The following is a 25,886-nucleotide window of genomic DNA, read 5'->3' as shown; positions in this document are numbered from 1 at the left end:
GCAACTGACTGTGTGGAGTTTGCACGTGGGTTTCCTCCGGGTGCTCCGGTTTCCTCCCACAGTCCAAAGATGTGCAGGTCAGGTGAATTGGCCATGCTAAATTGCCCGTAGTGTTAGGTAAGGGGTGAATGTAGGGGTATGGGTGGGTTACGCTTCGGCAGGTCAGTGTGGACTTGTTGGGCCGAAGGGCCTGTTTCCACACTGTAATGAAATGTAATCTAATCTAATCTAAACTCCGGGGCAGGTGGGACTTGAACTCAAACCTCCTATTCCAGGAGGTAAGGACATTACCAGTACACCACAAAAAGAACCTTTTCAGAAACTTTATGTTGACTTTCTCTATTCTATTACATTTAATTGACCTGTTCCCACATAGCGAGTTTTGAGGAAATTGTAGCTCAGGTTGAGGTTCTGGATGTAAAATTTGCTCGCTGTGCTGAAAGGTTCATTTGCAGACATTTCGTCACCATACTAGGTAACATTATCAGTGAGCCTCCAGTGAAGCACGGGTGTTATGATCCGCTTCCTATTGATGTAGGAGAGTGTTACACACTGCAGCATGGAGGAACTACGAAGAGCAGAGGAAAATCACCGATGCAGCGTATTCTAAAAGAACGGGTAGCCAATGAACACAGTCCATCGATTTCTCAGCAACAAGTCCAAACAAGCAGACAAAAACATTGAGAAACCCGAGCCACTCTCCCCTACATCAAAGACATCTCGGGAAATGACTGTCAGACTACTCAGACCTCTTGGCATCATGGTAGCCCACAAACCCATCAACACAATAAAACAGCAGCTAATGAATTTGAAACACACTATACAGACAACAAGCACAACAAATGTCATTCACAAAAACATTGCAAGAACTGTAACAAACACTACATTGGACAAACAGGCAGAAAACTAGCCATCAGGATACATGAACATCAACTAGTCACAAAAAGACATGACCCACTATCACCAGTATCCTTACATGTGATGAGGAAGGACACCACTTCGACTGGGACAACATATCCATCCTAAGACAAGCCAAACAGAGACATGCATGAGAATTCCTAGAAGTATGGCATTCCAACCGGAACTCTATCAACAAACACATTGACTTAGACCGCATTTACCACTCTCTGAGAAAAAAAAGCAGGAAAATGACATCACCAACTCTCGGAAACATAAACATAAACAGAAGCAGGTCATAACACCAGTGCTTCGCCGGAGGCTCACTGATGATGTTACCTCGTATGGTGACAAAACATCTGAAAATGAATCTTCCAGCTTGTAAGCTAACTTACACCCTGTTCAGACAGGTTATGACATACCTTTGGAGCAGGTGGGACTTGAACTTAGGGTACTGACACTACCATTGCAGCACAAAACCTTCATCCCAATAAGTATCACTTACTTAAAATGACCAATATTGCAACTAAGAAATCTTACCTTAAATGTTAATTGTTTAAATTAAATATATACAAATGGAGGATGACTGTCAGCAAATTAAATGAACTACAATTTAAAAGGTGGTCAACTAATCAATTTGTTAATTTGATTATTGTTTGCTTCAAAGAATATAATGAGCACTAGCCCTTTAAAGAATTGGTAATTCATTAATTTGGTCATTTGCATTTAGTTTGCTCCTTTAAGAGTGATGGGGTGATTTACTCAAAATAGTACAAAGAAATGTTTATTGACATTGGTGGGAGAAGTACAGTGAGGAGTTCTTCACTCATCATACTTCACTCATCATACTTCTGATCTCCCACAACTGTGAAGTTTGGCTTTTGATCTCCTCCATTAACTGTCAGAAATTTGTCATTAACACTCTATAACAACCAGATCATACCTCACGTGCAATCTGAACATAACACTTCACAGTTTCAATACGCGAGATTTTACAGAGCTATTCTGAATTAGTCTTGCATCTGCGAAGGTTCAGTATCTAAGAATACCCATGAATGATGAAATACACAAGTGCGGAACTCTTTTAAAGTAGGTTAAAAATAAGTTAAAAATTATGGATAAGAGATTTTTTTCCTGCAGATGTTGATTTTTAGTTATTTTTTGGCAAGGACAGACAAATTTACAATTCATGATTTTGTGGATATACAGAGGGTATACAGTAAGCAAGAAAATACAAGTTTTCGTTATAAGTCACCTTTTACATATTAAGGATTTCCCAAAGTAATTCAATCAATGCATTACTTCACATCTACTGTCACTATTACGTGGGCAAACAGAATTTCTCTTTGAGAGGTCAAACAATTGCAGTGAAATAAAGGACAAATTAACTGATTTTACTATGATGGATAAATATTAATCAAGGCAAAAGGAAAATACCCCTGTTCTACTTCATCCACCTTAACAACCAAACATTTCAATATAATGTCTTATCCAGACACAGTACCTTGGACAACACAGCAATTCTTCTGCAAAGTATCTGAAGTGTCAACCCAGATTATATTCTAAAAACCTACAATGAGGTTTGAACTCATGACCTCCTAAACAGAGGTACGTTTGCTAAAAGATCCAACTTGAGACGACAGTATACTTCTAAGGTAGAATGTTTATTATTACTATTCTCAGAAAATAAATAAAGTTTGTAGAAATTCAGCTGCTAATCTTTGAGCTCAACAATTAGTTCTGAAGGGTCACTGTTTGGTCTCTAAAAATGCTGTCAGATCTGCTGAGTTTCTCTGTAATTAATTAGCAATTTCTGCAATTATTAGAGTGCACTGATCTGAATGAATCAACACATCTATCGAATTTCTTGGAAGTTTGATGGGATAGGAATAAAGAAAAAGAAAATTCTTAACTCGAATGGGAATGATACTTTAGGAAAATGATAAGCTACAGAAACCAGAGTTGTTGAGATATGAATGGTGTATGTACCTCTCAATGTCAAAACCAATCGTATTGCTCTAATATTAAACACAGTTGCCTTTAAGTAAGGCCTCAAACCGCTTCACAAATTGACTTTATTTCTATTTTAAATTTTAATTTCAACTCACCCTCACGAATCCAAGAAACAAATGGTGTTGGATCAGCATATGCCAAGCATTCCATAATGGCACTCTGACCAGCAATAACAGTCACATTCTTTGGGTGGGCAATGATGACTACATCCGTCGGTACTGATATAATTCCTAAAAAAAAGATAGTTGGACTCAACAGAAAGGCCAACAAATTAATTCCAAGTGGTCTTTTAGGTAAAACAAATTAAGAACTTAATTAGTTGACATGGATGCAATGATCTTACCTTTTTCAAATGTTTACAGAAGTGCATACATTTCCTACCCCAACACCTTTATCAAAAGTTCTTAAATTTGTGCATCATTGCATGCATCAATGCTTTTAAACTTGCTCAACATTCCTACAAGCACTCGCAGAATTTTTAATCCCCACGTTATCAATTATCACTTCTGTGCTTCCAACACCACTTGCAAATGCCTCAGTGTTTGCTAATTTTTAAAATCCCCATGTGTTATCGCTTATCACTTTAGGTTCTCCCAAACTCCACTTGTAAAATCCTCAACTTCTTAACACCACAAAAGCTATTAAAGAATTATGATGTTTTTAATTTATGCTCCGCACCTTTACAAGCATCAATTGCATGCAATATTTCTCCAGGACTACAAAACCTTTCCCCAGAGCTGCAATTTCCATTACCTATCAAACTGGAAAACTGCCATTTTTCTGCTGTTAAACACTGGATCAGTACCACCACTTTGCATAAATATGATTTTCTGGAGGAATAAAGTTTAACTTTTGAGAAACCCATTAACTCTTACAGATTGTTTCTGCTAGTCTCTGAAATCCAACAATACAGCAAAGTAAAACACAATGTGCACACAGACTGCTTCCTCCCTCCTTGAGGGAAGAAAACAAATATATTTTCCATTCTGCAATCAGATATTATTTCTGTGCAGCACAATTATTCTTTCCAATTCCTTAAAGACTACGTTCCTTTAAGCATCCACAATTTTCAAAGTGCATATTCACACATAAACTATCAGCATTGTATACCTCCCATCCATCACTGATTGACACACACACATTCAATTTAAAGCTACCATAACATGACAATTTCACTTTTTAAAATAAATAAACTTCAACCTAATAAAAGCAGTTTTCTATACATGATCATTGCAGATACGTACTTATACTGAAAATTTTGTTGTAATAACAAAGAGGAAAAGGTTTACTAGTCCATACAGTTTGTCCATTACAACCATGAAATTTGCGCAAGGACAGGGGTTCAGGAAGCTTGTTTGAACAGTAGATTTGCAAGCAAGGCTACAATGCTTAGGTAGGACACTGTTTACAATTTCATCTAGTACGGGAGCCAGGAATAGATGCTGTATGATCAATTTAGTGAAAACAAGGCAAAAACAGCAGCCAGGCTCGTAGAATCATACACAATAGAAAAGGCCATTCACCCTGCACTGGCAAAAACGATTCTGTTCTGAGGAAGGGTCACCAAAACGTAAACTCTAATCTATCTTCAGAAATGCTGCCAGACCTGCTGAGCTTTTCCAGTAACTTTTATTTTTGATTTATAGCATCTGCAGTTCCTTTGGTTTTGTAGATCAACACTGATCCCACTTTCCAGCATTTGACCCATTGCCTTGAATGTTGTGACATTTCAAATGCTATTCCAAATACCTGCCTCAACTATCCTCCTAGCCTGTGCAATCCAGATTTCTATCACCTTCTGAATGTAAAACCTTTTCTTCCACTCCCCTCTAAACCTCCTGCCTTTCACCTTAAAATTATGCTCCCTTGTCACTGACCCAAAGGGGAACAGCTGCTTTTTATCCACCCTGCCCATGCCCCTCAATCGTATTCACCCTCATTCCTGATGAAGGGCTTATGCCTGAAACATCGATTCTCCTGCACCTTGAATGCTGCCTGATCTGCTGTGCTTTTCCAGCATGACACTCTTGACTCTGGTCTCCAGCATCATCAGTCCTCACTTTCTCCTCAATCTTATTCACCTCAATCAAGTCCCCTCTCAGTCTTCTCTGCTCCAAAGAAAACAAACTGAGCTTATCCGAGTTAAGTGCCCCATCCACAGTGTGCCAGCTTTCTACAGCTTCAACATAATCTCCCTGGTCTAAAATTTTATTTTACCGATTTTTCTAATCAACCTTTTCACAGACGTTACTACACACCTCCGAAGTAGTTGAGACTTGAATCCAGGCCTCCCGGTCCACAGGCAGGGACATTATCACTCCCACAAGAGGGTCACCCTGCTCTTATAATCTATGCTATTACTGATAAAGGTAAATGGCCCGTACGACTTCCTAACTACCCTACTAACCTGACCTGCCGACTTCAGGGAACGACGGTCAATTGGCTCAAGGTCCCTCTGTTCTTCTGAGCTTCCTAGTGTCTCGCCATTCATTGAGTACAGGCTTGGCTTGTTACTTCTTCCAAAGTGCATCACTTCATACTTATCAGAGTTAAATTCTATCTGCCACAGATCTGCTCATCTGACCAATCCTGATGCATCCACCTGTAACCTAATACTTTCCTCCTCACTGTCAACTACCCAGCCAATCTTCATGTCATCCACAAACTTACATATTATCCCCACACATCTTTTCTATATCATTTATACAGATTTCTATATTTTAATATTTCTATATCATTTACAAAGATCACCAATAATCATTGGACAAGGTGAACTCAGAAAAGGGCAGTAGGTTTCAGCTGATGATTTGTTGTGGATAAATTAAGCCAGGGTTATCTTTACTTTCCAGGATATACTCGGTACACTTTTATTACAGGAAAGCAAGGTCCATTGGAGTTTCATATGTTCCAGCCAGATTTGATAATCAACTGTTCAACAAGGTGTGCACAATGAATATTTATATCTTTGTCTACGGGATCCAATGAGTGAAAAAACATTAATGGCTGAATCTTATATTGTTTTAACGAAATGTGAATTGCACAGCGTTTTGGAAGTGATTTCCACTAGAAGGCCGAGTGATACTTCACACTGTACCAAATGCAACTCATTAACTAGCCATCACATCCCTATGACACTCCTCACATCCAATTCTAGTCCCATCTTACCACATGCTGTTCCCAGTCAAGTCACTCACCAGATATCCACCTAAAGACTGAAATTCCTTGGAGTTTTAAAAGGCTGCTGTGCACTGGCATTTCTGAAGGGGCCCACTTAATCAAGGGCATTTCCAGAAAATGTTGGAAAAGGGAAAGATGGCACTGTGATTCTCCAACAGAGACCTGGAGGATTTGGTTGGGAAGATAGTGTAAAGAGGAGTGCTCTACCCAGAGGACCAGCAGAGCACAACCACACTACAGCAGAAACAAAAGTAGGAATTGCCAGAAAAGCTCAGCAGGTCTAGGAGCAGCATCTGTGGAGAGAAATCAGAATTAACGTTTCAGAACCAAGGAACAGTCACCTGACCTGAAACATTAACTCTGATGTCAGACCTGCTGAGCTTTTCCAACAATTCCTATTTTTGGTTCTGATTTGCAGTTCTTTCCATATTTAAACACCAAAGCAGATGTGCCCTAGGTGACCACTCTAGTCAGTGCTGTCTCCAGAGTCTGGCTTACCAGAGGTGCAATAAGGAGGTCAATAATGGCTCGCGTACTAATACTCTTTGTTACCTGCAGTACCCTTGCTTGGTTGTTAACATGTTGCCCAACCTCCCAAACTACTAAGCACGCATGTCCTTTGTTCTCAAAACAGTTCCCCATCACCAAGCCCACTTGCACCAGCTCTGACAACTGTGTTACCTACTTTCACATCATTCAATTCCTCCCTTTCTCTCAATACAGGGGAAAATAGCCCGCAGCAGGGCAATAAGAGCCTGTATGGGTATGGGGGGGGGGGGCGACACATTCGAAGACAATCAGGATCACTCCTGCAGGAAACATTCATATACCACCAAATACATTTCATTTCACTACAACTCTCAGTAATCTTTTTAGTATCATTCACACCGTTTCTAACCACTAATCATGGCACCTCTCTCTCATGTCTTGCACATGCTGCCAGCATCACTGTCACAACCTCCTTGAAATGGTCAGTTCCAGTAGAAGCCAATTCCTTGGCCTCAAGGATGACAGTACTGAGGTCTCAGAAGAATGCTAGCCTTAAAAAATATGGAATCACAATCTGATGAGCATCTCACTATGACAGCTCTACAGATATCTTGGATAAAACTGGCCAGGTTGCTAAAGGACTGCCAGAGACCAGGCACCTGCTCAGCTCCAGGGAGTAAAGGGCCCTATAATGTCAGAAATCAGGGACTTTGTTCACATGCACATGGAGGAACAGGAGCAACAAACATACGTAAGATGCAATTGCCCTCATTTACCAGAAGCTGTGGTGCAGCCAGACATGCAAACCCCTGGCTGCCTCTATGGACAGGTAGCCAGCTGCCATGGACAGCTAGTTCCAACACCACAAGTCTGCTGAAAACGCACACACAACTGTACTCGATCACTCCTGCCAGTGGTCCTCAGAACCGAAAGCATGGCAACAGGTGGCAAGGACTCCAATAGGAATTCCTGGTGCCCCTTCCTCACAAATAGACAGAGGCACCCATTCAGAGGAGGAACCATATGTAGCACCACCACCAGCAGTCCCACTCCCGGCGTTTCCACCCTGGACACTCTAAAGGCAGCTGGCCTCTCCACCCCCACACAGCCAGCCATCTTCAAAACTTAGAATTTCATGCAAAGGAAAACTGAGTTGCTTCGAGCAAGACAATGTTTGGCATGTTTGAATCGTCCACACACAAACTTGCCTGGGGTCACCCAACCAAACTTCCAAGACCAATATGCTCCATTATGGAGAAGGCACTCTCCACTCCAGATGTGGAATCAGGGACTACACAAAGACTTAGTGGTAGGAAGGTGACTAAGAAAAATTATTGATCAGACTATGAGGTAGCACAGGCAACAATGCTTTGTATATTATGTGGCACTTTTTTGTATAAATGTCACTACTTTAACTTTACATTTGATGTTGCAGCATCTGGAAGCAAGAGGAATAGGGCATCTGGAAGCAACAGGAATAGCCCAACGGGAACTAATTAACAACCCAATTGCTCCTGTTAGTTCCATTGGACCTTATCCCACAATGTCTCTATTCTTTCTCTGGCCTCATTGACTTAAAATTATTGATTTGAATGAGTTGGTCAGCAAGGCCTGGGACAGTGCAGAGCAAACAGGAGGTCAATGTATGACAACATCCAGGGATTAGGGACCCTGTAAAGTCTTTGTCCTGTACAGAACATGGGTCTGTGTGTAATCTTGTTTTCTTTTAAATACCAGTGGGCTTTTCCTATCCCCTTACTCACAGATCAAGGCACTTCTCCTACCCACTCAGAGGGTGATCACAGCCATTTTCTTCATACTTTTGATTTCCAGCATGATGAAGGTGAGCAATCCTTGACCAGTAGGTTCAAGCCTCCACTTCTACATGTCAACAACCTTCCAAACTTACAAAATCCCCACCCTTCCTGTGAACCACATAGGCTTCACAATTCCCCAGTTTCCCAGCCAGCACATCTACGGGAGTCTGCATCTGCCCATCTTTCCACCCTAGTCCTTAGCACATGCAGTGACCATGTCAGATGTGGTCATACACTATCCAACCTGTTTGAAGCTAGGGTGCTTCTGACCATGGCAAAAAACCCTCTCACAAGACTCCCTTTCCATCCATGATTTACTGTGTTCTCCCCTTGCACTTATTTTTGCCCATTTTCACAGTTGTCATAACCCCTATTGCCCCAGCTTGTCATCCCTAGTCTCAAAGAATTATTGCCAAAGCCCCTTGGTGTGGCAGTAGCACCCTTGACCACCCCTCTTCAATCTCTTTGTCCTTTGTGAGAGGGCAGGCCTGCAGGACAGACATGGCTCACCCCTTTGAACAACTCAACTACACAGTCCCAGAATATGCCTAGTGTATATACAGTTCCCTGACTGTGTTAGGCCTAATGAGCTACCTACCTACCCACCCACCAATGCACAATGCTTACTGTGTAAGCTGATGACTCACGGGAAAGCTAGAGACTGGCATAGTATACTGCCATACAGCAAGGCATATCCCCCTTAACAGAGGACTGCTGCCAGTCTTGCCTTGCCTTGTGACTGCAATAATTGTACAATGCATGCCTTGTCTTCCCATGCCAATCATGCAGGCAAACACTAAGTGAGTGAGCAATAAGACAGCAAGCATGGGGGATCTAAGATGGCGGCGATCTGACAAGATCGCACTGCAGAGCTTCGCATCGCAGCAGGAGCAGGACGGTCCTTTAACCCGCCCAACCCAGGTCATCAGGATTTCTTGGGGCGTTGGAAAGATTGTGGAGCCCCAAGAAATATTTAAAAATTGACTTACCTGTATTCTCAGCTGTCCAGAAATGCCTAAAAAGGGAGGAGCATCTGAGACCTGGTCTGCAGCTCAGCTTGCAGCAGCCTCGGAGCCAATTACTCTCCAGGACCTAGTGAACCAGCTCTCGAAATCTCGCGAGATGTTGGGGAAACAGATTGAAGAGAAGCTGGCTCCAGTCTCTCTCATGCTGCAGAAGCATGAACAGCAGCGGGGAGAGCTGGAGAAGAGGACAGATGAGGTGGAGCACAGGGTCACAGTGGTGGAAGCTGATGCCAGTTCATTCAATGAAGAGGTCCAAGCCCTGAAGACGCAGGTTTGTAATGTGCGTGACCAAGTGGATGATCTTGAAAGCAGGGCACGAGAAAAAACATTTGGATCATCAGGTCTGCCTGAGGGTAAGGAAGGTGAGCGGCCTGTGGAATTTGTTGAAGATTGGCTTCCGAAATTCCTTGACTTGGAGACTGGCATGAGAGGATTGAAGATGGGGGGGGCTCACCGGGTTGCAGCGTGGAGGTCAGGTCTGGGTCAATGCCCTCATCGTTTCCTGGTGCGGTTCCATCATTACCGGGATAAGGAGAGAGTCATGGAGGCTTCCAGACTCCAGGGGAAGAATCTAAAGGCCCTGGGGTCTAAGATCATGCTTTTTCAGGACTTTTCAGCGGTGGTGATCCAGAAATGAAAATCGTATGATGGTGTCAAGAGAAGACTGAAGGAGCTTGGGATTCCGTACTCCGAGATATCCGGCAGTGCTTCGGATCACCTGAGATGGATTGACACATTGGAGAAGGCAAGAGACTTTGTGGACAAACTAACCTAAGTTAAACAATTGTAGTATGTATAAATATCGTTGCTTTGGTATGCGTTTATCATTCTGTAAAAGAAATGGAGGAAATCCGGTTGGAACTTTGTTTCTCCCCCTTTTTTTTCCACTATTGATAATAATTTGGTTCAAACTATGTCTGGCGGTCGTTAAGATGTACATTTTAAATTTCTAAGTTAGGACATACCAAAGGATCAGTGGGGTATTTATTCCCCCTCTTTTTATAAAAGACTTTTTTTATTCATATTGATATTCTACGGGATGTTTATTCTTTTTAGCTTGTGCTTGCGATGCGGCTCGAGCTGGGAGAAGTGAAGGTGGTTGAGATGGTTAGATGTCTATTTATGGGCAGTTCGGGACAGGTAGTTGCCCCCTCCGGGCAGGGGGTCAGTTCCCCTACGCAGCGCTGTTGGCGCTTTATATGTTGGTTTGTTTTCTGGTTTTTGTTGTTTTCTATTTTTAATAATTTTGTATCGTATGTTTGTTAAATATAGTGGTTTTAGTTTATGTAGTTCTTATATTTGGTGGACCATGCGACACTAAGGCTCAACAATTTCTGGTTCGGGTTCCTCCTCTCTGGAATTTAAATGTAATTGCAGAAGATTATGGCTAATGATTTGATTAAATGGTGTACCTGGAATATCAAGGGAAGTCACTCACCAATTAAGAGGAAGGAGGCACTCTTGAGTCTTAGAAAGGAGAAGGTGGATATTGCTTTGTTACAGAAGACACATTTGGATGACAAGGAGCAAAATGGCTTTGACGGAGTTTATTTTTCATCATTTAATACCAGGAGGAGGGGAGTGGCTATATTGGTTAGGAAAAATCTCTCATTTAAATTGTTGGAATGTGTTAAAGACACATACAGGAGGTTTGTAATTCTTAAAGCAGTGATAAATGGGGAAGAATATGGTATTTTAAATGTTTATTTCCCCCCAGCTCATCCTCTTAAATTCTTGGTAGATGCTTTTTCTAACCTGATAAGTCTCAAGTCTTGGCACATCATTATAGGGGGAGATTTTAGTTGCCTCATGGACCCCAGAGTACACAGGTTGCCTAAAGGTCCCTCAATACCCTCTGCACAAACTAAACAGTTATTGGGTTTGTGTGGGGAATTAGGGTTGGTGGACGTCTGGAGGTGTCTCCACCCTACAGGTAGGGATTTCACATTTTTCTCTAATCCGCATAGATGTCACACGAGGATTGATTTTTTTTTCTGACCCCTGCGGTAACCCTGGATCTGGTGGCATCCTGTACAATTGGTAATTACCATCGCTGATCATGCTCTAGTGTATCTCATAGAGTCATGGTTAAGATTAAGGATGTTACAGTGGATTCAAGGTACTGGTGAATGGATCCCTTATTCTCATGATGCAGTAAGTTTGTGGAGTATTTCTCTAGGGAATTTTGGGCATTCCTCGACATCAACATAGGCTCGGTTGATAACTCATCTGTTCTCTGGGAAACTGCCAAAGCTTATGCCAGGGATTAGTTATCTCATATTCCACCAGTGGGAAGCAGCAGAAGGGTGAGCAGCAACGTCTTCTTGAAGCACGGTTGAAGGCAGCCGAGAAGGCCTATTTTGACGGACCCTCGTTGGTCAAACTACAGAGGATTACGGCACTGCGGTCTGCACTAAATTCCGTGCTCACGCAGACAGCAAAGGAGGAGTTGACTTTTACAAAGCAAAGGTTATACGAGCATAGTGACAAGCCAGGCAAATACTTAGCATACCTTGCCAGAAAGAGAAGTGCCACACAAACCATTAAAGCGATTAAGGGAGGGTCTAGGAACCTAACATGTGATTCTAAAAAGATTAATGTGGCGTTCCAGAGATTCTACTCTAAGTTATATCAGTCTGAGAATTGTGAGGAGGGGCAGGCCAAAATGGAATCCTTTTTTAGAGATCTGAAGCTCCTGGGTGTGACTTCCGAACAACAGTCCTTTGTCAATGCCCCATTATCAGAGCAAGAAGTACATGAAGCTGCGAGGCAGCTTCAGAGTGGAAAGGTGCCTGGTCCTGATGGTCTTCCCAATGAATTCTATAAGGAATTTATAAGTATACTGTCAGGCCCGATGCTGAATATAGTTAATGATTCATACAGTCATGATTGTGTCCCACCATGTCTGAGAGAGGCCAATATTCCACTTATCCATAAAAAAGGGAAGGATCCGGAAGACTGTGCTTCATACAGGCCCATCTCGCTCTTAAATGTGGACTTTAAGATCCTCTCTAAGGCTCTCATGTTAAGGCTGGAGACTGTGTTACCCTCTATTATTGAAGAGGATCAGACGGGCTTCATAAAGGGTCGCAGATTCTCCAATAATGTTAGGAGGCTGCTTAACGTAATTCAAGCATGCCAACAGCAGTCAATACAGGGATTGGTGATTTCTTTAGATGCAGAGAAGGCATTTGACCGAGTTGAGTGGCCATACCTTTTCTATACTCTAGACCAGTTTGGTCTGGGCAAAGTTTTCATAAGATGGGTAAAGGCTCTCTACAGTGTACCTCTCGTGGCGGTCATTACCAATGGAATACGATCAAACAATTTTAATATTTCTAGGGGCAGCCAGCAGGGCTGTCCCCTTTCACCATTACTTTTTACATTGGTGATTGAACCGTTGGGCAGAGGCCATTCGTGGGGATCTCAATATATCAGCTCCAGAAGTGGGGTCAAAATTGCATAAGGCCTCGCTGTATGCAGATGATGTTCTAATTTTCTTGACAAATCCAGCAGTCTCAGTGCCTTGCCTGATACAATGCATTCACACGTTTGGTGCTTTTTCAGGGTATGAGATTAATTTTGCTAAATCAGAGGCTATGGCTATGGGTGGTCTTACGAAAGAGTTGGCTCTTGAGAGTGACTATAGATTCCCATTAAGGTGGTCACAGGGGGGTTCTGTGTATTTGGGCATATTCATTACTCCAGTTCTGGACTGGCTGTTCAAAGCCAATTTTACTCAATTATTTGAAAAAATTAAACAAGATCTCCAAAGATGGGAGGCACTTCCAGTCTCATGGTTGGGTCGGATAGCGCTTATTAAGATGAATATTCTCCCTCGTTTGCTATACCCTATACTGATGCTCCCCCTGATTTTCAATAAACAAACACTCAGGAGACTGAACGGTTGGTTCAGCTCCTTTATCTGGCACCATAAACGGCCCCTCATTAAATTAGCCAAACTGCAGTTGCCTCACAGATTGGGGGGGGGGGGGGGGGGGTGAAGTGGACCTTCTGGACATTAAAAATTACCAAATAAGCTCGCTTTTGACCTGCGTGAGTGATTGGGTTTGTGGGGATTCTCTTTCAATATGGCTAGATATCGAAGCCTCCCAGGCAAGGTGCCCCTTACCAGTTTGCTGTTTTTGGACAAGGTGAGGGCAGTTAGGGAATATTGCCATAACCCATAGCCATCAATTCTGTTAAAGCATGGAGGGCAATTCGGCAGAGGGAAGGTAATATAGGCAAAACATCTTTCTTTACACCTTTAGTAGGTATGCCGGATTTTCAACCGGGTATGATAGATTCAGGATTTAAACATCGGGCAGCTAGGGGTATATCTTGCATGGGTGATTTATTTGAGGGAGATGAAATGATGTCCTTCGATCAGTTAGTACGGAAGTACGAGTTACCTAATAGAGACCTCTTTCGTTTTTTTCAAGTTAGGGATTTTATTCAAAAAAAAGATCCCTACAAATCTGACATAGAAAGAGAGGTACTAAGGGCTAAGAGTACACTCTCTGTCAGTACTCTATATCACCAATTGGGGGGTGCCACCTCAGATGAGTCTGATCGACTCTGCAAGATGTGGGAGAGAGAGCTAGGCGTTAAAGTTTCTTCAGAGGCATGGGAGGATATTTGGGAGAATGCAAGGAAGATATCAATTTTCAATAGGACCCATGCTTTACAGTTGAAGATTCTCCACAGGGTCCACTTAGCCCCAGATAGTTTGTCAAAATTTAAACCAGGGGTATCTTCAGCATGCCCCAAGTGCAAGGTCTGCACGGGCACTCTTACCCATTGTCTTTGGTCTTGTGACAGGCTTCAAACATATTGGAGCGCTGTGGTGGGTGCAATGGAGAGGATTTTAGGTGTAGGAGTGGAGAAGGACTCTATTTCACTCCTTTTGGGCCTACCCATTGTATTTCCTGCAGACGCGCATAAGAAAAAACTTTTCAATATTCTTACATTCTGTGCAAGGAAGAATATCTTGCTCGGTTGGATATCAGAAAACCCCCCCAGGCCTGTCGGGTTGGTGGAAGATTGTTGTGGAGCATATTCCCCTGGATTTTCTCACAAATATGGTACACCACAAAACTGAGAATTTTTACAAGACATGGCAACCCTTTTTGAAATACTTGGACACAGATTTATCTGCCACACTAACAAGGGCTTTTATATAGCCGTAACGATTGTGTTTCAGGAGTCCAATATCCAGGGAGGAGGAACTGTGAATGTATGAGTGTTTTTGGCTGGGCTGAGTTATTCCTATTTATTTGTTTGTTCTTAGGTATTTATTTAGTTAAATAGCTAGTTTAGTTTTTTTTATTTTATACTTCTCTATATATGTTTATACATTCGTATAGGAGGGTGGGCTGGGGAATTTTTGTTATTATTTCGGTTTAGCTTTGTAATATTTTTGTACTGTTTTGAATTGCATTGTTTTGTGTTTGTTGTAATGTTTAAAAATCTATTTTTTTCTTAATAAAAAATATTATATAAAAAAAAGAGAGCAAGCATGCAGCCATGAGATTCACCTTCATTCACTCATCGAGCAGCATCTTTATCCACGCATATAAACTGTCCCTTCTGCAGTCTTTCCTAATTGCAGGTACTCCCTGCAGTGCAAGCCTGTACATTTCTAGTGACTTGCAAGTGTATCAGAGAGTTGCCATAATGTTTCAGAGGATACTATTTAGTCATAAGCAACATGGAGGTCCTCCCGAGCAAACGATGAGATAAAATCACCTGGCACTCATTGAGATTTCCACATCAAAATTTCTTCAAGTCTAGCCTGTTCATCACATTTACTAAAATAGGAAGTTGAATATCAATGAGGTGAGCTTGGGTATGAACAAGGCACTTAACAAGAATCAACCCCTTAAGTGGCAACTCACATCTGCCTCGCCAAAAATCCACCACATTATATGTCAAAAGGTAGAAATAGGCCAATTCTGCCACAAACCTCAACATAGCCACGTCACTCAAACCCTTATAAGACTCTGCTCTAAGTAATCATTCCATAGCAGATGTTTTGCTAAGCCAAGGAAAACTTGACTTTATCCCTGTGCATTTAGGTAAGGGTTTAACGCCAAATGGATATCAACCCAGTGTAAAATCTGCCAATATAAAATTACCCTCATACATGTTATCACACCTTTGGTTTGCCCCATACTGCCACCTAGGCAGTGCCAAATTAGTCATTTAAATACAACCTGAAGAAAACAGTTTTTTCTTTTAAATCATACCTCTCTAAGTAACATCTAAAAATAGGCTCCCGAGAAAAGGTTAGATCAATTCACAGAAAGATCAGTACTTTGTCATTCTTATTCATTCGTGGGTTGTTCCAATTACTTGGCCTTAGCTGGGAAATAATAAAGTAGCACAACAGCCCATTTGCAACATGATATTTACAAATATATGCTCAGTCCTTGGTTTCTGAAGAAGTTAATGAGCTTATTATCTGTAAATGATATGGAAGATTCATTTATTTTACTAAAATCTGTCTCCAAGTTTCTAATGGCTATGAAAATACAAATTAATACATGCTGGTAATACTCGGCAGCCAACAAATTATAATCCAGTAAAATTTATTATTGTGACAAACTGCCAAGTGCTAAATTTTCATTTTAATTATCAACCATCAGCCAATTATTTTGTTCATGGAAGGTATCAAATAACAACGGCCTTTTTCCAATAAGCGATTTCTCAACCGAGTATTTTACTCCAGATGGTTTATATTTACAGCTGCGCTGACAAAGGCATCCTTCTTTATGTTGTATTGTGAAACATGCATCTAACCACTGTGCAGCCTGAGATCATTGGTGGAAAATCTTGCTAAGCTCCCTCAACCTCATCTTGTCTTTCTTCTGCTTCCCCTGTCCCCTCCCCCTCAACATTGTTTCCTACCTTTCCCTTACTTAAATCTAGTTCTTGTGAATTAAATTCTTTCCTTCCTTGCTTATATTTTGCATGTGGCAAAATGTGATGGCTCCAAACCCAGGCAGTCTGTAGTCTGGCCACTTGAGGAAAAAAAGAAACATGTTTCTATTTTTCAGGAAAGGCTGGAACTGCAGTTGGGGGCTATTATTTCAAGGAAAACTAGCTGCTGTTAGCCTGGTTATAACTATAACTACAACTACACATTTTTCACCACAATATCGTATCAATATTAAAATGATAGTATAGTATTAAATGCACAGAAACAAAACACACTTTACATCAGGCATGGACAGCTTTTTGGCTTTTGCTGCCAATTTCACATTTTAATAGCAGTACATCCCAACTGGTGCAGCCATTTACTGAGAAATGTAGGGAGAATGCATCATTTCTCAAGCATGAGAAACTTTGCTATCAAAATGATAAGTTTTCAAATGTGTACAACTAGATTAGTGCTATTACTTGGAATCAGTAAAAAGTGAGGACTGCTGATGCTGGAGATCAGTCGAGTATGGTGCTGGAAAAGCACTGCAGGTTAGGCAGCATCTGAGGAGCAGGAGAATCGACATTTCGGGCATAAGTCCTTCATCAGGGATCAATGAAAGTTTCTGATGAAGCGCTTATGCCCGAAATGTCAATTCTCCTGCTCCTCAGATGCTGCCTGACTTGCTGTGCTTTTCCAGCACCACATTCTATTCCTTGAATCACTCAAATAAACACTTATTATTTAAAGTGACAACTAAAGCATCCTTTTGCAAGATCTTAGCAATACCTTGTGTTTTGAGCAAAGCAGGCAAATCATTTATTGCTAATCCTTATGGAGACTAAAACCCGGTAAGAGTCAACATAGGAAAGACGAGGAAAGACGAGGAAAGAGGACCTGTTTGGGGGATCATCAGGAACTAGGAATTCAATTAAAGAACAGGTCCTCAACTGTTATAATCTCCAGATTATTGCACAAGCCACGTGCAAATTGGCATAGTGACGTGAGAATAAGGGAAGTAAACATGCAGAAAAGAAGGGTTCCATTTCATGGGGCACTTGCATTAGTTTTGGAACAGGAGGAATCTCTACCTTTAGGACTGTCACCACCTGAGCTGAACTGGGACTAATGTTCTCGCAAAAAGAGTAACTAGGGTGGTCAACAGGACCGGGGAGGGGGAGGGCCTTAAAACTCCAAGAAGTATACAAAGCAGCAGGTTAACCTCTGTGGGGGTGGATTGAACTGCACGGAAAAGTATGAAAATAAAGGAGAACTCAGGAGAGATTACTAAAGTCTCAAGAACACAAAATAGAACAGAGTATTTAGAAAGGGTCAGAAATCTTACTTCAAGCACATCAGATAAAGGGATGACAATGACAAGAGGGATGGTAAATACAGGATTGAAGGTGTTATATTTGAATGAACACAGTATACAAAATAAGGTAAATGAGCTTGTGGTACAGATTAAAATTGGCAGATATGACAAGGTGAACATCAATGAGGAGTGACTGCAAGGCGATCAAGACCAAGAGTCAACTAACCAAGGATGCACATCCTATTGAAAAGACAGGCAGGTGGGCAGAGGGGTGGGGTTGCCTTATTAATAAAAAATGGAATTAAATCGATTATGTGGAATCTGTGTGAGCAGCGTTCAGGAACCGCAAAGATTAAAAGAAAACAAAGTGGGAGTTACGTAGAGGCAGTAGGGGGCACAAGATACACAAGGAGATAGAAAACCTGTGTAAAAAAGGCAAGGCTACAGTTATCATGGGGGATTTTAATATGCAGGCAGATTGGGAAAAATCGGGTTGGGGATAGTGGATTGCAAGAAAAGGAATTTGTGTAACGTCTACCAATGGCTTTTTGGAGCAGCTTGTGGTTGAGCCCAGTAGGGAATAGGCAATTCTGGATTTAGTGATGTGTAATGAGGCTCCCCTCTGTCCACCTGCCTGTCTTTTCGATAGGACGCGTATCCTTGGATATTTGGCTCCCAGTCTTCATCCCTTGATAAGGGAGCTTAATGTGAAGGATCCCTTAGGAGGCAGTGACCGTATTATGACGGAATTCACTCTGCAATTTGAGATGGAGAAGCAGTAATCAGCTGTTACAGTATTACAGTTGAATAAAGGCAACTACAGTTGCATTCCTACGCAACCCCACGATATAGAAAATCACACTATGGAAAACCGTTCACGTTAAGCAAACAGTTCCACAGTTCGCCAATCACGTTATAGCCAAATTGTGTTAATGAGACGCGCATTATAACAGAACAACTGTACAGAGGCATGAGTGAAGAGCTGGCCAGAACAGACTGGGAGGGGAACCTAGCAGGAAAGACAATGATACAGCAATATCAGGAGCTTCCGGGAGTAATCTGAGAGACACAGCAAAAAAAAAACACCCTGAGGGAAAAGAAGCGTACTAAAGGGATGACAAGGCAACAACAGAAGTCAGGGACAGCATAAAAGCAAAAGAGAAAGCATATAATGTGGAAGAGGGTAGTGGGAAAGTCTACAAAGACCAACAGAAGATAACAAAAAAAGAAATAAGGAGGGGAAAGATTAAATAGGAAGGTAAGCTAACCAGTATTATAAAAGACTCCAAGAGTTTCTTTAGCGATATAAAGGATAAAAGAGAGGCAAAAGTGGACATTGGGCCGCTGGAAAATGATGCTGGGGAAGTAGTAATGGGGAACAAAGAAATGGCAGGGGAACTGAACAAGTACTTTGCGTCAGTCCTCACAGCGGAAGACATGATTAGCATCCCAAAAATTCAAGAGAGTCAGGGGGTCAAAGGTGAGTATGGTAGCCATCACCAAGGAGAAGGTGCTAGAAAAGGTCTGAAGAAAAGGAGGAGGAGAGGGGACCTAATTGAGGCATACAAGATAATGAGAGGCATAGATAGAGCCGATAGCCAGAGACTATTTCCCAGGGCAGAAATGACCAACATGAGGGGTCATAGTTTTAAGCTGGTTGGAGGAAAGTATAGAGGGAATGTCAGAGGCAGGTTCTTTACACAGAGAGTTGAGAGAGCATGGAATGTGTTGCCAGCAGCAGTTGTGGAAGCAAGGTCATTGGGGACATTTAAGAGACTACTGGACATGCATATGGTCACAGAAATTTGAGGGTGCATACATGAGGATCAGTGGTCGGCACAACATCGTGGGCTGAAGGACCTGTTCTGTGCTGTACTGTTCTATGTTCTATGGTCTAAATAAATCACCTGGACCAGGTGGACTACACCCCAGAGGTCCGAAGGAGATAAGGGAAGAGATAGTGGAGGTGTTAGTGGTGATCTTTCAGGAATCACTAGAGTCAGGAAGGGTCCCAGAGAACTGGAAAATCACGACTGTAACCCTCCTGTTTAAGAAGAGAGTCAGGCAGAAGACAGAAAATTATAAGCTGATTCACCTGACCTCAGTTGTTGGTAAGCTTTTGGAGTCCATTTTGGAGGATGAGATTTCTGAATACTTGGAAATGCAGGGTAAAATACAGCAAAAGCAGCATGGTTTCATGAAGGGGAGGTCATACCTGACAAATCTGTTAGAAAACTTTGAGGAGGTACCGAGCAGCATAGATAATCTATTTACTTGGACTTTCAGAAGGCCTCAAACAAGATGCTGCAAAGGAGGCTGCAGAGTAAGATAACAACACATGGTGTGAGAGGCAAGGTACTAGCATGAACAGAAGATTGGTTGTCTAGCAAGAAATAGAGAGTGAGGTTAAAAGGATCTTTTCTCAGGATGGCAGCCAGTGACTCGTGGAGTTCCGCAAGGATCAGTTTTGGGACCACAACCTTTCACTTTATACAATCATGATCTAGATGAAAGAGCTAAGGGCATTCTGACTAAGTCTGAACATGATACAAAGATAGGTGGCAGGACAGTTAGTAGTGAGGAGGCAAGGATGCTGAAGGAAGATTTAAACAGAGTAGGAGAGTAGGCAAAGACGTGGCAGATAGAATACAATGTGAGCAACCCTGAGGTCATGCACTTTGGTACGAAGATTAGAGACATAGACAATTTTCTAAATGGGATAGAATTCAGAAATCTGAAGTGCATAGGGACTTGGGAGTCCCAATCCAATATTCCCTTAATGTTAACTTGCAGGTTGATTCGGTAGTTAAGAAGGCAAATGAATGTTGGCATTTATTTCAAAAGGACTAGAATATAAAAGCAGGGATGTACTTCTGAGGATTTATAAAGCTCTGGTCAGACCATATTTAGAATATTATGAGCAATTTTGGGCCCCATATCTAAGGGCCTGGACCTGGAGTGGGTCCAGAGGAGGTTCACAAGAATGAAACCAAGAATGAAAGACTTAATATATGAGGAACATTTGAAGACTGGGATGAGGGAGTATCTAACTGAAACTTAGGAAACACTGAAAGACCTGGATAGAATGGACATTGGGAAGATGTTTCCATTAGGAAAGACTAGGACCTGAGGACAGAGTCTTACAGTAAAGGGAGATGAGGAAAAACTTCTTCAGCCAGACAAGTGTGAATCTGTGGAATTCATTGCCGTAGAAGGCTGCAGAGGCCAGGTCTTTGAGTACATTTTAGAGACAGATAGGTTCTTAATTGTTAAGGGGATTAAAGGTTACAAGGAGAAGACAGAAGAATGGGATTGAGAAACTTATCAGCCATGATTGAATAGCAGAGCAGACTCGATGGGATGAATGGCCTAATTTCTGCTCCTATACCTTCTGGTTTTATAATAGAATATTCTTTATGGTTTTAATTTATGTCATTTAAAACAGAGAACCATAAGATTAATTTAAAATTGTACTGACTGAAAAAGAAAGAAGTCTGGTTATGCCTTAAAACATACATCAATATTGCCTGCTTAGGTCGTACGGTCTTCTAATATCACTCATCAACTTCTAACAACTCAGGTCAGACTCATAATGACAACTTTTCAGTGCCAGTAACCTGACCTAATTATCTCCTTACATGGATCAGTGTCAAATTTTGACTGTTATGCCCGTGAAGCATCTAGGGATAGCCTATGAAAGTCCAAATTGTTGTTGCTGTTACCATATCCTACTGAAGATTTGAAAAATTACCCAACAAATTATCGAAGAATGGCAAGCCTCTTATAACTAATCTGAGATTTAACCTGGTATTGGTGGCTAGAATATCAACAAAATGTATTTGTGTATAACTAATAATCTTACAAACTGACACCTAAGTATTCATACTTTACTACTGGCAAAACTATTGCTTCATTGACAATTATTTATTCTGATTTTCTGACATATAAAAAGAGAGCCATTCAATTTCAAAAGTTAACCTGTTTGTTTTGATATCTAACTAGGGATAAGACAATTGGTTGATGTGAATAGGAACTTGTAACAATCCCAAATGGTTCAATAAACAGTCATACAGAAGAATGTACGAAATCCCCTTAACAAGCTTGGCATGTAAATTAATCAATTGTTTGATTAAGTGGTATTTGTTAAGAGATTAAAGATACAACAGGTGGTCTGGTGGTGGGAAAAAAAAGCTGTTCAGTTGTGCGTGATGTGAAAAAATTTAAGATCGATCTAAAAATCTTTTGTTTTTAGAACATGTTCACTGCTGTGAATGGGCAGCGCAGTTACTTGGTGGTTAGCACTACTGCCTCACGCACCGGAAACTGGTCGGGTTTGTTTCTTCTCTTGGATGACTGTGTGGACTTTGCATGTTCTCCCTGTGTCTGTGCAGGTTTCTTCCGCGTGCTCTGGTTTCCTCCTACAGTCCAAAGATTCATAGATTAGGTGGACTGGCCATGCTAAATTGCCCATAATGTCCACAGTGCCCATAGTGCAGTCTAGGTGGATTAACCATAGGAAATACAAGGCTACAGGACAGAGTAGGGGTTGGGTCTGGGGGTGCTCTTCAGAGGGTCAGTATGGATTTGATGGGCCAATTTGCATGCCCCCAGAGTAGGAATTCTTTGATTCTATGTTACTTCAAAAACAGGGTATAAACAATCATTCATAGAAAGATATTGCAAACAACTAATGAGATCAATGATTCAGTTGATCTACTTTATTTTTAATGGCTTTTTCTTCAAACATCATTAATAGATGTCATACATCTATTTGTACAGGTAGATGGGGTTCAGCATAATAACTAACCTTAAGGATAGCACCTTCAATAATGCTGTGTATCTTTAATATTGTACTACTTTCAAAACAAAAATCAAGTAGACCAAAGCCACTGTTGTTGATCCATTGCAAACTCTATTGCCTCGCCACTGTCTGCAATCCACTCTGTTTTGACACAGTATGACACTGAATCAGACCACTTCCAACCTTACTAACCTACTTAACTCCATATTCTCTCCATCTCCAATTGTCTATCTTTGTATTATTGTCCATTTCTACCCTTACTTCAGCTCATCTGTTGCTGAAAACGTTGTTGATGCTATTGTTATTTTTAGTCTCAAACATTCCATTACTCTCTCGTTTAATCTTCCACCTTACATCCTCTGTAAACTTGGAACTCATTCAAACATCTATTAACTACATTCTAAATGATACTAAGTTCCTTTCATCTATCACTCCTGTACTTGTTGGCCTACAATGGCTCTTGGTTTGGCAACACCTTAATGTTAAAATTTTAATCCTTTGCACACTTTTCTATAACCTCAACCATCCCATCTCTTACCTACTCAGGAGGTCTCTATCTAGCCATTAGTATTCTCACTATTTGGTCCACTGGTGGTTACACCTTTAGCTACTTGTGTGATACAGTCTCGAATTCCCTCTTTAAACCTCTCTTCTCCTTTAAGGCAGTACTTAAGCCTAACTCTTTGCCCAAGTTTTGGTGACCTGAATTTATTTTTTTTAATAATATCCCTTGGAAGTTCTGTTACATTAACAACACAAATTTGGAATGTGAAGATTAAATGTAATTGTTTTGGCATTCCCAATTTTTAGGTGGAGGAAACAAACTTATTCAAGCTTGAATGGCAAGCAGGCAATCTGAAACCGTTAACTCACTAGACAGCCAGAAAATGAAGTGTCCAACAGTAGCTTCCTTGACATAAGATGCACTAGCCAGATCTAATCTATATGGATACAGGTATGCCTCAAATCTAACCCCGGAAGCAATGAATTAAGAAATAAATATGGAATGGGAGTGCTAAATCCACAAGCAGAAATAAACAAATGTCTAAACTCATTAACACCAATCAAATGACAAGATTATTAGGGAAAGATTGACAATGCTTGCAGGGTGCTGTATTAGTGTTATAAAATAACAGACATTCTTGGTGGTCAGAGAAAAAGGCCTACATGTCTATTTCCTTTCTTGAAAAAAATTACTGTGCAGTGAATGTATACCTGCAATGAGACTGTTGTAAATTAAAAATTTCAACAAAAGCTATAAAAATCAAATCGTGTTAATGTTCCTTGTGGACTTCCGAATGCATCAGTTGTGCGAACGACTACTCCAAAATGGCAGCAATTAGGTCACTTAGGAAACAATGTTAAACAGAAACTCAAAATACTCAGCATGATTACAGCCCCCATTAGTGATACTAAAGAAAAACAACATTAAATGGAGTAATTTTATACAGGGACTAACTAAAAACATAGCATTGCAGTAAATGTGCAGTAAATTCATATAAATAAAGCTGCAATTTTGATTAGTGGAAGCCAAATAAACTCCATTTTATGATCCTGTTTCCCTAATGAACATTTGTACATAAGGCTAAAGGAAGAGGGTTTCTCTAATTATTTTTGTTGATGCTTAGTTTGGACTGCATTTAAAAGAAGGTGATGGAATTAAGACACTCCACAGGACATCTGAATAATACATGGATGGTTCACATATTAGCGCAACACAAGTATGGAAAAAAGCCAATTCCTTCACCCCCATCACTTACACAGCATTTCCCAGTTTCAGAAACTTTTCTAGTACTGGCACTTAAACAACACGGCCAAAGGACCTGGATTTACAGTTTCTAAACTATTGATATGCTTATATTTAACCATTACATAATCAAATACTTTTAAAATCAAGCATGTTACTGCAATCCTTTACTAAGGACCTTGTTATCACTGAAGCCCTTTTTAAAATCATCAGACAAGATAAATCACTGTTATCAAACCCCAAAAAGATATTAGGTTATGACAATAAAAAACTAAAGCACTTGATAGTACATATGCCATTTCGACTTCTGTGGATCAAGATTTGTGAAGTTAAAAATCATTCTTTTCCCTGTAACATGCAAACAGAATAAATGTCTATCATACATTTAATACTAACTAGAGACCCGCATTTGGATACTTATACATACTCAAGAAGGCTCTCATTCCTGATGAAGGGTTTATACCCAAAACATTGACTCTCCTGTTCCTCAGATGCTGCCTGACCGGTTGTGCTTTTCCAGCATCACACTCTTCGAATCTGATCTCCAGCATCTGCAGTCCTCACTTTTTCCTACCTATCCATACTGGACAGAAACCTAAACCTATGGTTAACTATGAGACTCCTCTGAATATAAAGTCTAAAAAATTTACACTGAAATGGAATTTCAAGTGATTGTTTTTATAACATCCTAATTTACAGGATTCAATTATGATTCTTTATTGCTTTTACTAGCTTTGATGTTAATTCCATGATAAATTCATTTTCTTCTAAGGTTATACTTAGCTACATCACATTACCTTCTAATACAGTGAGAGTAGCATGCTGACTGTAGAGTGTCCACATTCCACTTTTAGCTAAACAGCGATATTCTCCCGCATCAGCCTCTTGCACATATACAATTTGCAGAATTCCATTTGGGAGAACTATAAATCTGAAAAACATCCACAGTTGCAATAAGTTACAACCAGTAATCAACAGGAATTATTTTTATAATGCATCACAGTATTTCTGTATTTATCTGTGGTGATGATGCAACCAATTTAAAATATCTTAATTTGTCCACTGTAAGAATCACCAAAATCGAATGATCTATTCTTTGAGATGCAAATGTTAAGGTATTTTAGAAAGTATACTTGAAATAAACATTTTATTTTTTTCCACACAAGGTACTGCAGTAAGAACATAAATAAATCAAATTACATAATTTGAAAATTGTTTTATCAAATAGACTGTAAAAGTCAAAAAGAAACCAGTTTAAAGGTTTTAGAGCATTTTTATAGCACTCAAATATTCAAGCTTCAGAGACTAATCTCTGACTTCACTTTTCCATATTGTTAATGCTTATGGAAAACAAGACTTAGTCATGTCATACAGCTCAGAAACAGACCCTTTGGTCTAACTCCAAGCCGTGATATTCCAATCTGACCTAGTTCTATTTGCAAGCATTTGGTCCATTTTCCTCTAAACCCTTCCTATTCATATACCTTTCCCGATGCCTCTTAAAATGTTTTAATTGTACTGGCCTCCACCATTTCCTCTGGCAGCCCGTTCCACACATATACCACCCTGTGTGATAAATGTACCCCTCGGGTCCTTTTAAATCTTCCTCCTCTCACCTTAAACCCATGCCCTCTAGCTTTGGACTCCCCCATCCTTGGAGAACGACCTTGGATATTCACTCTA

At 40.7% G+C, this 25,886-nt stretch overlaps 1 protein-coding gene across 9 annotated transcripts in view; it reads right to left on the bottom strand.

The window, feature by feature from the left end:
• The window catches only part of igdcc4 (immunoglobulin superfamily, DCC subclass, member 4), a 148,483-nt gene that overhangs the window by 73,238 nt on the left and 49,359 nt on the right, over nucleotides 1–25,886 (bottom strand). For all 9 annotated transcript variants that reach the window (XR_011955902.1, XR_011955903.1, XR_011955904.1 and 6 more), the window contains exons 4-5: nucleotides 25,001–25,134; nucleotides 3,006–3,140 (exon numbers count right to left, since the gene is read on the bottom strand). Coding sequence is in view for 3 of the 9 variants with exons in the window: in XM_072565131.1 (XP_072421232.1) it covers nucleotides 3,006–3,140; nucleotides 25,001–25,134 (269 nt within the window). In the remaining 6 variants the exon portion in view is untranslated. The remainder of the gene's footprint in view (nucleotides 1–3,005; nucleotides 3,141–25,000; nucleotides 25,135–25,886) is intronic.

The sequence above is a fragment of the Chiloscyllium punctatum genome, chromosome 48 (genome assembly GCF_047496795.1).
Source record: "Chiloscyllium punctatum isolate Juve2018m chromosome 48, sChiPun1.3, whole genome shotgun sequence".
Taxonomy (NCBI): Eukaryota; Metazoa; Chordata; class Chondrichthyes; order Orectolobiformes; family Hemiscylliidae; genus Chiloscyllium; species Chiloscyllium punctatum.
The sequence above is the reverse complement of the archived record's forward strand: the minus strand, read 5'-3'. Positions and strand labels throughout refer to the sequence as shown.